This window comes from Thermomyces lanuginosus (genome assembly GCF_041956635.1).
Source record: "Thermomyces lanuginosus strain ATCC 200065 unplaced genomic scaffold VTN49scaffold_28, whole genome shotgun sequence".
NCBI lineage: Eukaryota > Fungi > Ascomycota > Eurotiomycetes > Eurotiales > Trichocomaceae > Thermomyces > Thermomyces lanuginosus.
The window spans coordinates 178,306-194,177 of record NW_027192362.1 but is presented as its reverse complement, the minus strand read 5'-3'; the positions used below and the strand labels follow the sequence as shown (position 1 = coordinate 194,177).

General features: G+C 52.8%; 6 protein-coding genes across 6 annotated transcripts in view; 3 read left to right on the top strand and 3 right to left on the bottom strand.

The window, feature by feature from the left end:
- Positions 1-683: 683 nt before the first annotated feature.
- On the top strand, positions 684-2,393 carry VTN49DRAFT_3177 (uncharacterized protein; the record flags this gene model as incomplete). The annotated part of the gene is made up of 4 exons (XM_069410984.1): positions 684-778; positions 839-1,010; positions 1,073-1,458; positions 1,514-2,393. 4 exons carry the CDS (start codon positions 684-686, stop codon positions 2,391-2,393), a joined length of 1,533 nt encoding a protein of 510 aa, XP_069268455.1.
- A 1,324-nt stretch (positions 2,394-3,717) lies between these two features.
- VTN49DRAFT_3176 (uncharacterized protein) lies at positions 3,718-5,058 on the top strand (the record flags this gene model as incomplete). The annotated part of the gene is made up of 1 exon (XM_069410983.1): positions 3,718-5,058. One exon carries the CDS (start codon positions 3,718-3,720, stop codon positions 5,056-5,058), a length of 1,341 nt encoding a protein of 446 aa, XP_069268454.1.
- A 270-nt stretch (positions 5,059-5,328) lies between these two features.
- On the bottom strand, positions 5,329-8,995 carry VTN49DRAFT_3175 (uncharacterized protein; the record flags this gene model as incomplete). The annotated part of the gene is made up of 2 exons (XM_069410982.1): positions 5,329-5,411; positions 5,464-8,995. The coding sequence occupies 2 exons, from the start codon at positions 8,993-8,995 to the stop codon at positions 5,329-5,331; spliced, it is 3,615 nt and encodes a 1,204-aa protein (XP_069268453.1).
- Positions 8,996-9,037: 42 nt separating this feature from the next.
- On the top strand, positions 9,038-13,477 carry VTN49DRAFT_3174 (uncharacterized protein; the record flags this gene model as incomplete). The annotated part of the gene is made up of 6 exons (XM_069410981.1): positions 9,038-9,259; positions 10,890-10,931; positions 11,046-11,214; positions 11,270-13,111; positions 13,171-13,389; positions 13,440-13,477. The coding sequence occupies 6 exons, from the start codon at positions 9,038-9,040 to the stop codon at positions 13,475-13,477; spliced, it is 2,532 nt and encodes an 843-aa protein (XP_069268452.1).
- A 452-nt stretch (positions 13,478-13,929) lies between these two features.
- On the bottom strand, positions 13,930-14,910 carry VTN49DRAFT_3173 (uncharacterized protein; the record flags this gene model as incomplete). The annotated part of the gene is made up of 2 exons (XM_069410980.1): positions 13,930-14,615; positions 14,673-14,910. The coding sequence occupies 2 exons, from the start codon at positions 14,908-14,910 to the stop codon at positions 13,930-13,932; spliced, it is 924 nt and encodes a 307-aa protein (XP_069268451.1).
- A 731-nt stretch (positions 14,911-15,641) lies between these two features.
- Positions 15,642-15,872, bottom strand: part of VTN49DRAFT_3172 (uncharacterized protein) — a gene marked incomplete at both ends in the record, with an annotated part of 4,742 nt that continues 4,511 nt past the window's right edge. Inside the window, one exon of the mRNA XM_069410979.1 lies at positions 15,642-15,861. Coding sequence (XP_069268450.1) covers positions 15,642-15,861 — 220 coding nt within the window. The remainder of the gene's footprint in view (positions 15,862-15,872) is intronic.

The following is a 15,872-nucleotide window of genomic DNA, read 5'->3' as shown; positions in this document are numbered from 1 at the left end:
ACCTCCGTACTGTTAGAGAAAATGTTCTTTAAGAGTTATGCTGGTTGGCTGATAAATGGAGCACCAGGAAGAACCCAACCCTAACTCTAACCAACTGCGGTTGTATTCTGGGCTGCAGGAGTTTGTTCCAGGGGAAGGAAGGGACTATCGAACTTTTTAGCCATCCAAAATGAGGGTGTCCATACATACGCACTTCATGAGAAGTGAAATTTTCCGAATTTCTCCTTTTTTTTTTTTTTTTTCTATAAATCTCAACGATTGGCTTCTCCCGGAACAATCCCCCAAAATGAACAGAATTGGCTGCCCTGAATAGCACTCACAAATGACCTCGTCTGCCCGCGCAGTCTCTAGCATCCTGGGAAGAGCTGGAGTGAGACGAACCATAGCGTAGACTTTCTCAGGGTGTAACTGTTATTGATTAGTAGGTTGTCCTAGCTCCTTGGACACGCCCACAACTGTTAGCTGTATGGACCTGAACTTTGTCATGCCAGTTGGCAGTTAATGCTAAAAAGTGCTGAGCTCGGGGGTCGCGGAGCTGCGCTAACTTTCACCACCCGGCGAATCAACCTAAAAGGGGTGTTGGATTTATCTACCGAACAGTGAAAACGTGTTGCTTATCCTGCAATCCACACTCAGAAGAAGATTGGATCCCAGCGAGACCGGTCCAGGTATCAATATTGACAATGACACACTCCACGGGCCGTGTAGCCGATGAAACAGAGGCTCTTGGAGTGGCAGAACCCTTCGACTCCTTGGACTCTCGCGCTCGACGCGACGTGTACGCTAAAGACCAGGTCATCGATTCGACTCGCGAAATACGAGGCTAATCGCAGTGCAGACTTCATGCGACTTTCGATCGATTGCAAATGGTGGAATCGCAAAGCGTTGTGGTAGCTCGTTCAAAGGAATTTCTATCCGGAAAATATGATATCGTTGGGTCGCTGCCTTTTGAGATTGTGCTTGAGATCGTCAAGTATCTAGATCCGAATGACATTGTCCGAAACCAGAGGGTGCGTATTGCCTGGCTTTCGATGTCTAGAAGTCTAATATCCCCTGGTTGGACCCGTCCTAGGTCTCTAAACGGTGGCGGTCGATTTTCTCGTCCGATGGAATCGTGGAACATTCTTTGCGCCGAGCACTCACGCTCTTTCATTTGGGAGACAACGATCTACAAGACGTTGCCAATGCGATGGTTTATTTTCGATGGCAACATGCGCTGGAATATGGCAGGCCCGTCAAGAAGCTCTTTCTCCCTTGGTCAAAACCACTAATGCCGTTTGATTCTCGAATGGTTTCATATCATTCTCGACGACTGTTCTATCAAGCAGGGCACTCTGACAGGGTCGAAATGTTAGACCTCGAGACCGGAGAGAGATTACTTTGCCCACAAGAACTATCGGAGCATACGACCCCGGAGTTCCGCGTATCTGACTACTATGTCGTCGTTGGCTCGAATGAGTATGAACAAGCGATATTTTATTTTGCAGGCAGGCCCTAACAGTATGACTGGCAGTTATCTCGTGGCGTGGAATATGCACTCATCGGAGACATGCGAAAGAGATCTCCCTTGTGAGTACCATCACAGTTCTCTCCACAAGGACAAGGTGGTCATAGTCAATCTTGACTGGGGATATGAGTACCCAGTCTACATTTGGGATTTGAGCTCGGATAGGTTTCAAGAGATAGGTACCTTTTCGGACCTGTGGCTGTGGCACGTGGACGCGGACAAGAACATTCTCGTGACGTTCGAAATCGACTGTGACACAGATCCGGCAGAGGTGCAACAGACCAAGTGGACATTAACTGGGGACCTGCTCGACAGAAAACATTTTCACCTATCGTTGTCGGGTCGGGAAGTTGACAGACAATGCCTCGAAAACTCACAACACGGGGGCGTTGATTCAAATTTTTGCTGCATTCATACCTTCAACCATAAAACGATAAGGCGACTGCGTTACAATGGGAATTGCACAACGCTGGACCTCGTGTATGACGGCTCTGTCGACAAGCTGAGCATCCGATGGAACAACTATGACCATTTCCGCGATCCTGACTCGGACTTCTACGCTTTTCTTACGCCCGATATATCCTACCACTGGAGAATGGCATCAAGGCGGCTCGAGATCTTCAATGCCGACAAGCAGATTCAAACAATGCACCAGTACCAATTGCATCCCCAAGAGACCTCCTTTCGCGAGCGTTTGGCTGCCGCACCCCCTCGTCGAGACTTGACGATGGGTTCTCGTGGCGAACATTACCTTCATTCCTTCGGTGACAGTGAGGTTTTCGGCTTGGCTAACGACGACGGCATCCAGCTCTGGTTCTTCAACCCCAATTTCACGCCGGATATCCCGGGTGCAGTCCCCTTTCTACCGATGGAGGAGAGTGGGTGATTTGATGAATCACACCTTGAACCATGCACGCAAGCATTTACGTGCATGGTTTATAACACAGATCAGCGCTATTCACATGCCGGTGTTGGCGTTTGGAAATGCGATGTGCATTGTTGACAGCATCGATGGCCACGTCTTGTGTGATTATTCAACCTCTGCTCATAATGTCTTCATTATTCTTTCGTAGGGTCAACTCTTCAATTCCCCCCTATCGTCAGCACACCCACACCACTCACTTTGAGGTAACCATCGAGTGGTTTGAAAATTAGATAGAGTCTAGCAGCCGACTGCCTTTAAGGTTGCTAAGAAGAGTTTTTGTGATCCAGGGGCTAGAGAAGATTTTCCTGGTTGCCCTGACAGGCTGAAAAATGCGCCTTCATAAACATTCGGTTCTCTCCAATGCACGTTGATTGTTCCTCAAACAGCCACCACTCCTCCCTGCCGCGGATTTAGTCAATTCAGTCAGTTCATTCGCAATCCGGCCACTGTCAGCTGTGCTCAGAGATGATGTCTGGGCACACCATGACCACGGTCACGCGCAAAGTGTGGACCTGCTGAGGATCAAAATGTTGGGATGAAACGAGGCGGCGAAGTTGAAGGACAGAACCTCGGCACCCGTCAGAGACGGCCTTTTTCTCCATGAGTGCGATCGAACGTTTAACGGAATATATAGATAAAAAGAGAGAAGAAAATACCGGAAACAATTCTCGGAAATGATGAGAAAACGCGTAGCAAGCTAGTGAATGCCGAAAAAGGTTTCCGGACTGGTACATTGGATCAGTCGGACTGATACTATGCGAACTGTCAGGATCGATTATCCTTTTCCGCCATAGCTGCAACACATCCTTTCGCTCTGAAAGAACAATTATACGTCCAAACATCCTGTGAAAAAGGGTCCTCGTTCGTAATAATAACACATTCTTGGTAGAATGTAAGGGCTTGCAGTGTCCGTCAAAAAGCGGCAGTAACTACTCGTACCGCCGGAGTGATTTTGAGGACTCTCCAAAACTTTTTGAATGCCTTTTACTTGTAAATGCTTTCACTGCGGAAATGTGTACCTCCGAGCTTCTTTGGAGTGGGTTGGTCGGAGAACAGTCCACAACAACCCTCTCTAACCCGCTACGAGCTTTGATTAACAAAACCTCGAGCTTTGAACGGACCTGCTTCGTCTCCCAATGATCGCCACAGTGAACGCTCAGCGGACTTCTCAAACGAAAGTCTAGCTCGTACTAACCACTACCCATCTCCCATCGACCGCCTCTCTCTCTCTCTCTATCCCAGAACAGCTTCAAAGCCAACTCCTTCCTCCCATCTTACGACAAAGATGGCGACCCCGCGAGAAGACCTCAAAGCGCACGCCGCCTCCTCGCAGGACTTCTACGCCCTGCTCGACATCCCGCCGACAGCGACGGAGAGCGAAATCCGGCGCGGATACCGACGGGCCGCCCTCAAGTACCACCCGGACAAGATCGCGCATCCAACACCCGCCGACATCGACAAATTCCACCTCTTACAAATCGCATACGATGTCCTCTCTGATCCGACCGTGCGGCAGCTCTACGACAATGCGCGCGAGGCGCGCGAGCGCAAGAAGCGCGAGCGGGAGGCCATGGATGCGGCCAAGCGGAAGATGCGCGAGGAGTTGGAAGCGCGGGAACGTGCTGCGGGTGAGAATCGTGGAGTGAAAAGGCCGTGGATGGCGACGGCGATGTCGACGGATTATTACGATGAAGAAGCTGAGAGGAAGCTGGAGAGGGAGATTGAGCGGATTGCGGAAGATGGGCGGCGCAGGCGTCGCGAGGCGGAGGAGCGAAGGATGCGAGAAGCGCTGGAGGAAGAGGAGAGGCTCGCTCGGGAAGAGGAGGAGGCTCGGAAGCAGGAAGACCGCGCGGGGCAGAAGGTCGACCGGTCAAAAGAAGGTGGGCAGAACGTGCCCGAGTTGGAGCGAGCGGTTAAAGTCCGCTGGATTCGGGAAGGGCCTGGTGCAGATCTCGACAAGGACGGGCTACAGAAATTATTTTCTCCCTTTGGGACAATCGAGAGCACGTTCTTGCTTAAAGACCGCCGACAACGAGTCGGGCCGAACCGCGAGAAGAAGACCGTCGCGACGGGTGTGGTAGTCTACACATCGATCGTCGGCGCGCACGCCGCGGTGCTAGACAGCGAGAAAAAGCTCAAAACCCGCGACGGCGTCTGGAGCGTCATCGAGAGCGTGTTTTGGGCATCCGGTGATGAGCCGGACCTTGGTCCTCCCCGTGCCCCGGAAACCCCTTCTTCTACACCATCAACTCCCACATCTACAATCTCAACAACATCGGCAACAGCAACAGCAGCAGCAGCGAACGGTCAAGCACCAAAGAAGCCCCCAGCCTTTGACTTTTCTTCCCTCAAAGACCGACCCGCATCATCCGGGAAGACGCCGGGCAAAGGACCACCATCCTTCTCATCATTCGCTTCCGCTGCCGCGGCAAATGCCGCCAAAGCAACAACAACTGGCGGCTCTTCGGAAGCCGAGTCGAAGCCGACGCTGACGACGCCGAGTTTAGAGGAAGTCACGTTGATGCGATTACGGAACGCGCAGAGGGAAAAGGAACGTCGGGCTCTGGAGGAGCAATTACGCAAAGAGGACGAGGCTGCAGATGCGGCCGATGGAACTGTATCATAGATTTATATACCTATTTTTAATGATTCACGTTTTAAGAGATGGCATGAAACTCCAAATCAGACAGTAGGCCCTCGGTCGATATTTCCTTGATGCAGATAACTGAGGGAATCCGTCCAAGCATGAACAACAAAAAATCCATTGTCCAGTGTCAGAACCTATACTGCAAAAGACTATGTACGGTAATAAAACACCTTTGACGATCCCAGGAAACAAATATTAACAATTAATTCCTATGCACGTCCCAAGTCTCAAACAAAACAAAAAAAAAACTCAGTTGTCGGAATATGCGTCATATCCGTATGATGATTGCATCAAGGGATGACCAGTGGCCTGTGCATTCCTCAACCGGCGTTCTGTTCATCGGTCAGTAAGCTATATGCATCGACGAAAACAAGGAAGACATACCCTTCTCGAAATCGCGCCAGCGCTTCATGGTAATCTTGGTGCTGTCAAACTCTCCCTCGGCGTTGCCGTGGTCGTCCTTGCCACTGTCACCCGCCGTCTTACGCGTGTCACCCCAGCTGAAGTCGTCGAATTTCCAATAGGCGTAGGTCGGCAGCACGAAATTCCAAATTGGAAGCGAGACCAGGTAGATGAGCATCCACATGACGTAAATGAGCCGATTTGCGGTGATGACAATCAAGACACCCGGCAGACCCAGGATCAGCGCCAACAGGACCAACGGAATCACCTGCACTGGTTGCTTGACGATCGACATGATGACGACGTAGAAGGTAAAGCTGATGGCAGCCGGCAGCACCAGCGTACCGACCAGCTCAATGAACACGACGAACTGCATACTAAAGCAGAATGTGCCGCACAGGTCACGCACCAGCACCAGCTCGAACAAGTTGTGTACCGTACTGTTGATCCAGCGGCGCCGCTGCGACAGCAACACCTTGAACTTGTCCGGAACAGTTGTTTTGCATACAGCCTGCGGTACAAACACTTGCTTGCGCTTCGGGAACGTCCGCAGCATCAGCGTTGACAGATAACGATCTTCACCCAGCAGCAGCAAGTTCTTCTTGTGCAACGTGTCGACAACGTTCTCTGAGTAATGCTCGACAATATCTGGGTTCGCCAGAATGGGAACCCAGTAGTTTTGACCGCCCTTGGGCGCCTTAATCCGGAACATCGAGAAACAACCGGGCAGACAGGTCACACCGCCAAATACAGACTCAAATGCCTTCGCCTGGTGGTGCGAGATGTAGTACTCAAACACCTGGATCATGGTCACCCAGCTGTCCGTCTTGTTGGCGATCTTGGTCTCGCCGCACAGACCCATGATTTCCGGGTCCTTAACCATCGCCGACACCATGTGCGTCAGGCTGTCTGGGAACACCTTGGTGTCCGCGTCCACCATCAGCACCATCTCGTAAAAGTCTGGCGAGATACCCGTGATAGTCCAGAAGCCGTTAAACATCTCGTATTCCAATTCCGTCATCCGCTCATCGAACATGACCTTTTGCAGGAACGACATCAGGATGATCTGACTGTCGCGCTTGCCTCGGTTGCCAGGTTTGGGAGCCTTTGCCTCTTCCGGGGTGCCGCACTTGACCACCAGCAGCATCGGCACCCGCTGCTGCTTCTCTGGTGGCACAATCGATGTCTCGCCATAGTCATAAAATCCCGCATACACTTTGGCCATGTTGTGCCGCTTCGACCCGCTGGCCACTGCAACGTAGGAATACGCCTGCACCTCATCGGCCGGCACCACCAGATCGCGCATCATGCCCAGCACAATATCCGGTGTGGAGAATTCCTCACCCTTGCCCTTGATGATACCATCACAGATCACAAGGATGGTCTTGTGGCTGTTGGGGTAGTCGGTCATAGCAATCGAGTCCAAGGTCGTCCGAATACCTTCCTCGCCTTCAGAGTAGCACGTCACCAAGCAAAGGGTATGAGCCAGCGGGAAGCCAAACGGTTGCCAGTCCGGCGGCGGCTGGGGTACCACCAACTCGTGAATGAAACCGGCCGGGCCCTCAGTATTCGAACCGACTACAGTCGAATGTCTCATATCATCTCTCGAAATCATCAGGCTGGTCCGGCTGTCGGCTGCATTGTGGCGTGTGATCGCATCGGTGGTCAGTGAGCTTTGACTGCTGTTCCGGTCGACGCGGTACAGAGAGGACGTAGGAGCCAGCCGCGAGCTGTTCAGGTTTTGGTTCGTCATAGTCAGCGGCTGGGACTTGGACCTGCGATCTCCCGCCACGGCGTAAGGACTGGAGAACCGAGAGGTAGTGGGAAGGAAACTAGAGCGCTTTGTGCTGCGCTCCGGCGCCTGCGGAGGTTCGGTCAACCGTGGGGCGGGCCTGTAAATGTCGTCGGACCAGTCTTCGATCTGCTGAGCGCGCGCCCGGGGATCAGAGCTCATCGATGTACGGTCGGGCGCGAATTTCCGCGAAAGGAACCAGTGGAAAACGACGGCCATTGAGAATTTGGCGACGACAATCGACAAAATGAAGGTCAATGAGACATAGAGCACAACCTTGGAGGCAATGCAGCCGACAGTGTCGGTATCGATGGAGCCGACCCGGATAATCTCGGACAAGCACTTGCCGAACTTGCGATCAGACGACGACTGGAAAGCATAGGTCAGATCCGTGCCGCGCACATCTGGGTTGTTTCGCAGCTCGTCAAATCGCTTGGGATAGCGGACTTGCGAAGTGTTGAACCAGCGGAGCAGGTCGAGATCGAGCACATGGCCTGAATAAACCATGAGGTTCCTACTGGAGTTCTTCAGGTCGTCCCAGGTAAAGTAGACATCGCCCGAACTGCGCAGGCTGTAGAAGGAGTTCCGGGCTTCCGCGGACAGGTGGCAAGAGTACCCCAAGTACGGGCCTACGCTCTTGTTCGGTTGACTGGAACCATCCTGGTTGAAAGGTTGGCACGGGAAGTACCAGGCGAGGTTTCCGTCCTCATCGGTGGGCACGTCGGAATCCGGGGCGGCGGTGATAATGCCCTTGCAGGCACCATTGACATTCTGGAAGAGAAAGCTACCGTCCTGGCCACCATATTTGTGCGGCAGGTCGTAGAGCACGTTGGATCCGGAGGGGATGCCCCAGGCAGGCGGATGCCGGGAGCGAGAGAGGTCGTAAGCTTTACCATGGAAGATCATGTACCCTGTGTCGACGTGGTTAATGGCGAGGCGGACCTCGGGACTTCCGCAAACGGTGGCGGTGAAACCAAAGGTCAAATAGCCCACAAAGGCGCAGATCAGGAGGATAACGCTGATCAGGCCAATCTTTTCTCGCCATGCACGGCGAGCTGCCTTGGTGGGCATGCCAAAGCATTTGAGAACGAAATCCGGAATCCAGAACGTGATCAGGGCACAATAGGTGTACCACAAGCTGGGCGGCCCGGCTCCATCGGGTGCCTTCCGGCGGCCACTTTGCGAGTGGCGCCGTGTGGACTGGGCGCGCGAAAGCTTGCGCTTCTGGCGTTTACTCGATGCGCGCTCGACCCTCTCCATCGGCTGGTTCAGGTTCCCTTGGGCGCCGTAAATACCCGCGGAATTTTTGGCGGGCTTCAAAGACTCATCGGTGCTGGTGGTCTCCGTCTCAAACATCGCGGGGTCATGCCCCGTCGTTGACGGGTAAATTTCCATGTGCTGCGCATGTTGTTGGTAGTGATAGTTTGGATGACTCGGGTCCAACTGGCGACGTTCGGGGCGAACGAGCGAGCGCTGTCGCCTCACACCGTCACCTGGTGAGCGAACATGCGCGCCGGGGGTCGTTGACGATCGTGACCCTTGACGACCGTGGGAGGACCGGGGTGACTGCGGCGGATGAGGGGAGTATGGTGACGGAGGAACCTCGGCATAGGTGCCGGATTCAGTGTCTCTGCGTCGTCTGCGCGATGAGTCTCGAAATCCCGGCTGGGGTTCCTCTCGGTGCGAGGTTGCAAGGCTATCAGGCCGCTGCGGTAACGACATGGGGTCTAGCAGGGCATATCAATGGAGGGGTCTGTTTTGAAAATGCCGAATATGGTACCGCTGACGTCGGCAGCGGTCCGATCGAGATCAATGTCTGCGACGAGGTTCGGCTATGCTTGCACCGGAGACATGCAGGGAGTCGCGTTCTCGTTCTTCAGCAGCTGCTGTCTACGATTCGCACCAGGCGCTTGGAAAAATTTCGGTGTCGAACCGGGGCACGTTCACAACGAATCAGGATGGACGCGGCGAACAGGGACGTTCAGCGTCACGTTTCAGGGATAGGTTATGGGGAGCGAGGGACAAAAGGGGGGGATGTGAAAAGCGAACGACGAGGATTCGAGGGGGGGGGGGGGGGAAAGGGAAGTAAACAGAAGAAGCGATCGACAATAAACACCTCTATGAGGGTGAAAAATGGAGGAAAGCGATCGGAATTACCAGCGAGGCTGGTTAGAAAGCGAGGGGAGATGGGAGGGATGAGGATCGAGCCGTCGCTAGTCCAAAGCACCGGGATGGATGAAGGGAGTCGGGATGGCGTGTCTTGGATTCTTGGGCTTCTTGGGTGACCTTAGGCCAAGCGGAGGCAGGGGGTCCGGTGAGGCAAGGAACACAAAAGGCCATGTAATAAACAAGCAGCCCAACAACTTATCTGATATGCCCTCTGCTCTGACAACAAAACGATGATCTCGTTACTCTATTTTTCCTATGAGTGAATATGCGACCCGGAAAAACGGCTCGATGTGCTCGTTTGGAACAACTGTTTTGGCTTTTTCCTGGAGTTGTTGAACAGTAACCAGGATCCATCCATGGCTCTATACTCCGTACAGGAGACGGCTCTCAGAATAGGGTAATGGCACGGCCACAAGACTGCCACGAGATGTCTCCTTGGCGCGATTTGATTGGAGGATAGCGCCACAGCTGTGGCTTGATACCCCTGCTTTACCAGGAGAAGCATAGCTCCCATTCCTCTGATTGGAGAATCCTTTCACGTGGGATGGCAAAGTGGGGCACGAAATCAGAATCTTTCCGAAGTTGGAACACTCAAGCGTATACTAACCCCTAATAGGAAGTTCTAATAATAGGGGTGATGACTAATGTTCAGTTTGCCAAGTTTGCTCTCTGTTTCGGTTGGGTTCCTTTGCTTTTGCCCGCCTGACATTTCAGTTGTCTGAGACAGGGACACAGGGCGAGTGAACGGTGTTCCATGCTCCATCTGGAGAGGGAGTCCCGAGCCTCTGTGTGAATTTTTGGGGAGATCTGTAGGATCGAAAATCCTAGATCGATCTCGTCCCCTGCACATAATGTAGCCACCAGATGAGGCTGCGCGGAGGCTCCACTGCAAATACGAATGCCACGCCCAAAAAGATTCCAAATTCCAGCATGCCGGGGAGAAATCTGCGTTTCGCGCTCTTGGGGAACCAAATGACGACAGAAGACTGAGAGAAATCCGGTTACGTGTGCCCCTCTGCAATGGCGGCAGAGCCAGGTTAAAATATTGGAGGAGGAAACCAATGTTTGATCAAGGTGCAGAAAATCAGATCTCCCATAGGAGCATAATCATTCCCTCACTGGCCTGAAGGATCTGCGCAGAATGGCGAACAAATACCTTGCGGAGTAACGATAATTAATGTTATTCAATTTGGAGTATCGTATGCAGTACGAGTCGTAGGCTATGTTGTAGTTAGATAAAATTCCTCGTTGCATTGCGAACCCGCAGGCTGCCCAAGAGCCTCACTCGGCGTCTATATCACCTCGACCACTCATCTGTTCGCTACTTTCCTTTCCCTCAATCAGGCTGAGACACTCGTTCCCCTCCACCGTGGCCAACACGTCAGCAGAGTTTTCTGCTTCTCGATCGTTTCTTCCCCCGCTCGCTCGCCGATTGCGTCACTGGTAGTCGTCGGTGTTCCGTAGTAATCTCCGAGACCAGCAGCGCAAGGTACGTTCGCGGTTCCGTGACACTTTTTTGCTGCCCTTCTCTGGCGGCCCAGCATTCTTCATACGTTGCGAGCCCTTGCAAAGACGAGCTGGGAGCTGATTGAATGACTCTCAGGTTGCGTCGCCACGCAGTCAAAATTCCTTACAGATCGTGTCCCCCTCGTTTGCCTCTTCAACACCTCCCACCCATCCTCCATACCGAACACTTCCCTCGCAGGAACTACATTCCCCGCGACCACACGCAGGCACCGTGTCGTCCGAATTCGTTACAAATCCACTTTCCGGTCACGTCCTTCATGTCGCATTCGTGAAAACGCCCCTACTTAATAACACCCCCAGGGGATCATTGCACCATTGCTGTCGCCATGGAAAACCCACCTGCGGACAGCTCTCAGCCGCCAATTCCCTCTCCAGCGCCGGTCTACATCCGCTCCTCCCCTCCGCCTCCAAATGGTGAGCATGCTCAGCCATCGTCGCCAGTTCGGCCCCAAGTGCGCCGAAAACCTGTGCCCAGTACATACTCTCAAGCCAGCCAGGATACGTCGTCTCCCACCAATGTAGAAAATCGTAATTCAAGCGCGACAATCGAAGAACAACAATCGGACTCACGGGCATCATCCCCTCTACTGGCGAACATATCCGGGCTTAACCTCTCCTCGCACAATGACGGTCCTGAAGCGCGATTGCCACCTCGAACGGATTCACTGCATTACGGGACGCAGGCCCCGTCCTCATTCGACCCCCGCCATGCATCGGCAAGTACGGATTCGTGGCCGTTGCCGAACGGAAGCGAGAGAGACGAGAGCTCACAGCGAGGTTCCACAGAGAGGCAAGATAAGCCATACCGCATGTCCAATTCCTCTCAGGGTAGTTTGGATACAATGGCGCAACAGCCCATGGACTACCAACCGCTGCACTATCACCATCAAGGACTCCCCTCACAGCGCAAGGTTTCGGCTCCCGCACTCGGGGGATCGGGGGCATCGTCAACTGAGCATCTGGCTTCCCCAAACCAGTATTTAAGCCCAAACCAAGGGCGTTATTCTATCTCCGGGTCGTCGTCTACGCCAGATTTGCTCAACCGGGGCCGGTCACCGAACGACTCGCCGAGTCCATACGCCCGCCGCCCATCGGCCCATTCGCCGGACAATCGACCCATGTCAGCCTTCGTAGATATGCTCAACACGTCGTATCCGCAGCCTTCACCCTCTCCGGGCGAGTCCAAGAACGATTACCTGCGCATGTTTGTCGGAAACAATGCGTCGCTGCTTAGCCACAAACAGACATTCGAAATGTATCTCGCAAATGTCAAAAAGACCAACGATCCTGCAGTGCAGTATGAGTTCGCCGTGTTCATGGTCAATGCCATTCAGGAAATGGACGGAACCATGAACGACAGCTCCGCATCCCTTGACAAAGAGAAAGACAAGGAGCCCGGTATCACACGTTCGCGACTGCTCTCGGAGGCGAAGGCCATTTTGCAGCGTCTGGCTGATAAAAGCTACCCATATGCGCAGTACTATCTCGCTGATGGCTACTCTTCGGGTTTGTTCAACAAAGGCAAAGTGGACTATGACCGCGCCTTGCCTCTGTTCGTGGCCGCCAGCAAGCACGGCCATGCCGAGGCCTCCTATCGCGCGGGACTCTGTAATGAGTTTGGATGGGGATGCCGCGTCGACGGGGGAAAAGCGGCACAGTTCTACCGTCAAGCTGCGGCGAAGAATCATCCGGGAGCGTGTTTGCGACTCGGCAAGGCCTGTCTTGCCGGAGAGATGGGTCTAGGCAAGCGATACCGTGAAGGGATCAAGTGGTTGAAGCGTGCCGCAGAATCGGCTGACGAGCAGTACAATGCTGGGCCGTACGAGCTGGGTTTGTTGCACGAGACTGGTTACGGCGACGATGTGTTCAAGGATGAGTCATACGCTGCACAACTTTTTACCAAATCTGCTGATCTGGGCCACGTTGAAGCGTGTTTCCGGATGGGAGAAGCCTATGAGTACGGCAAGCTCAATTGTCCGCGCGACCCGGCGTTGAGCATTCACTTCTACACCTTGGCCGCACAACGTGGGCATCCGAAAGCTCAGATGGCGCTGTGCGCGTGGTATATGCTCGGTGCGGAGCCAGTTCTGGAGAAGGATGAGATGGAAGCGTATGAATGGGCGCGCAAAGCCGCGGAACAAGGTGCGTTATACCATCTTGACATTTCCTGGACAGTTAGCTCACTTGGAGTCATTATTCAGGTTACGCAAAAGCACAGTACGCGGTTGGCTGTTTTACGGAAATGGGCATTGGCTGCCACCGTGATCCCCTCGAGGCCAACGTGTGGTACGTCCGCGCCGCGGACCAGGGTGACGAGCGGGCCAGGAACCGCCTCGCTGTCATCCAAGCGGCATCTGAAGGAGCGGATCCAACGCGAGGAGGCAAACGTCGAAAAGGCAAGCGTACCACGGAGACCAAAGGTTGGTCGTCCGAGAATCAAACCAGGGACGACAGGCTAACTTTAAGGCAGATGACAAGCCCAAATCGAAGCTCTTTGGAATTTTCTAATCTGTCTTCTACTCGGAATCACTCTGTCACCACTTGCCAGTGCTGGGCACGAGACCAATACATACTCGACTGCGTCGGTTTCCATTTCGTTGTGTCTTTCGTTTTGTTTCTTTCCTTTTTCTCGTTTTCCTACTAGACATCTTCGAGTCCTCCACTTTCGGGAAGGGACATCATGATCGACTGTAATTGCTTCCTTGGCAGGTAGGCTCCGCCTGACGATGTGGGCGAGTTGGAAGTGCGCATGTGGGAGTTTGTTTGGTGTTGATATTACTTTTCTCTGTCTTTGTTCATTTCTGGCTGGCCGAAAGATTTTCATTGTCGATTACAAAAAGGGTACTAGTCATTAGTTAACATTAATCAATAAACAGCTAATTGGGTTTCCACATGATTTTGACAATTTATATACATTAGCAAACAGTCTGTAAATCATTACATACATTGGACAGAGTGTCTTAGATTCTCTCCCTCTTCAGGTCGTTCACCACCATATACCTCCCAAGCGTAATCCACCCATACCGAAACCACAACATCTGGCTCTTATGCGCCTCCGTCATTGCCGACCTTGCCCTCACCCACTCCGTCACCGAATTTACAAACATCAACCTCGTCGGTACAGACCGCGCCAAGCCGGCCCTGGCCTTCGACCGTGTCAACACCTCCCGGAAATTGCCCAACGCGCCCAGAGCCATCGTCAGCGGCGCATCTAACACGCCGACATATTTCCGGACGATATTCGTCGACGTCAACGTGTACAATGCTACAGGGCACGAATAACCCGTCTTATCGCGCATGAGATTCTGCAAGAACCGCACCGCTCCGTGATAGAGGGAGCGGTGGTTGGGATGGTTGCTGATACCGTGGCGATCAAAGGTCAGGAGGACGTCGAGGGTTGCGGTTGGTGCGCCGTCATCATTGTTGGCGCTGCCTTTACCCTTGCCCTTGGAAGGAGAGTCAGAAGGAACAAAAGCGGCGGCTAGAACCGCCGCGATGTCATCCGCGGCCCATTCGGTTGTCATACTGTCTGGGAACCGCGTTTGATCGTCGATGATGAAGACGTCTGATTCATGCCGCAGGCCGAGCTTGATGGCGCTCTTCTGGAGTTCCTTGCGGCGAATTTCGCCGAGGCCATCGGCGTTTCCTGGCTTTCCGTTAGCTTCAATCACTCTGTTTCCTGTCAGAAATCCCCCAAACTTGCCTGTACTCAAACAGAGAATCTTTACATGATTCCCTAACTCTGGCCGAGTGAGCGCCAACAAAGTCGGCGCAAAGAACATGGCCTCATCGTCCGGGTGCGCAATGAGCAGACATATCCGCTTGTTATACAGTTTGGGCAAGGAGCTGGTAAAATGCAAAGACCCGGACGTCGAGGAGATTGTCCACAGGACCACGAGCAAGATTGGCACCAAGGCAGTGACCAGTAAGTAGTTGGTCATGTTTAATTTTATTTCATGCCTTGGTTTTTTATCAAGTTGAAAGACCAATTCCTCCTAATTAAGCCCAGGTGCTTTCAATCAATTCCTGTTACGGGTTCCTTGCTCTGGAGAACTCAGCAGCGTGGTCTCAGGGACGTGGTTGAAAGGCATAGCTGGAAGTTCCAGGCCGTGGTCTCTGATTCGTCAGTCATTCATTCTTGGCAGTTGTTAATCTATTCCGTTACAGGCTAATATAGGTGTTCTTGGCCGGGCAGGCTCGTATGATTGGCCAAATGCTTGCCACTTTGTGGATTTCAATCTTCCTCGTCAAGTTTACGACTGCTTCAATAGATATACAGAAGAGTAGTACCGTAGAACCTGGGGTCCCTGGGTCGATTCGGCTGATGGCCTGATATACTGACTATCCAACTGATCAAACGTGGACTAGCTGTGATTTGGAGGCGCTGTGTCCGTATGGTAATTGTACCTACGACATTCGACGTCAGGGAAAAGTGAGGGCTCTGATGTCCACCCTTCATGCAAAATACTAATAGTAGTGACCAGAGGAATATTATTAGAATACTCTTGAATATTCACATCGATAAAATTCTGGACGGTTGGCGCGGCACAAATTGACTTCGGATGTGGTATTCCACCGCACGGCGCGATTGCGTTTGAACTGGACTCGTGTCTACTGAAGCTCAAGCAGTTCTGGTGAAATAGAATCTGTAATTTTGTTCGAAATTCACTTCCTAGAACCGCAATAGCTCTCGGATTCTTTGGCCAATTCCCAAAGTCCGGTTGTGGCTCTTTTGCTTATTGAGGATCCGAGTAAGATTATTGGCGCAAATAAGGGTGTCTTTGTGGTTTGCCCCAAGCGCTTTCTCCAGCCCATCCGCAGCTCGTTGATACATCGCCACTGCTTCTTTGTACTGCCCTTGACTTTCAAGCGCATTTCCCAGATTATGGATGCTGAGGAGCGC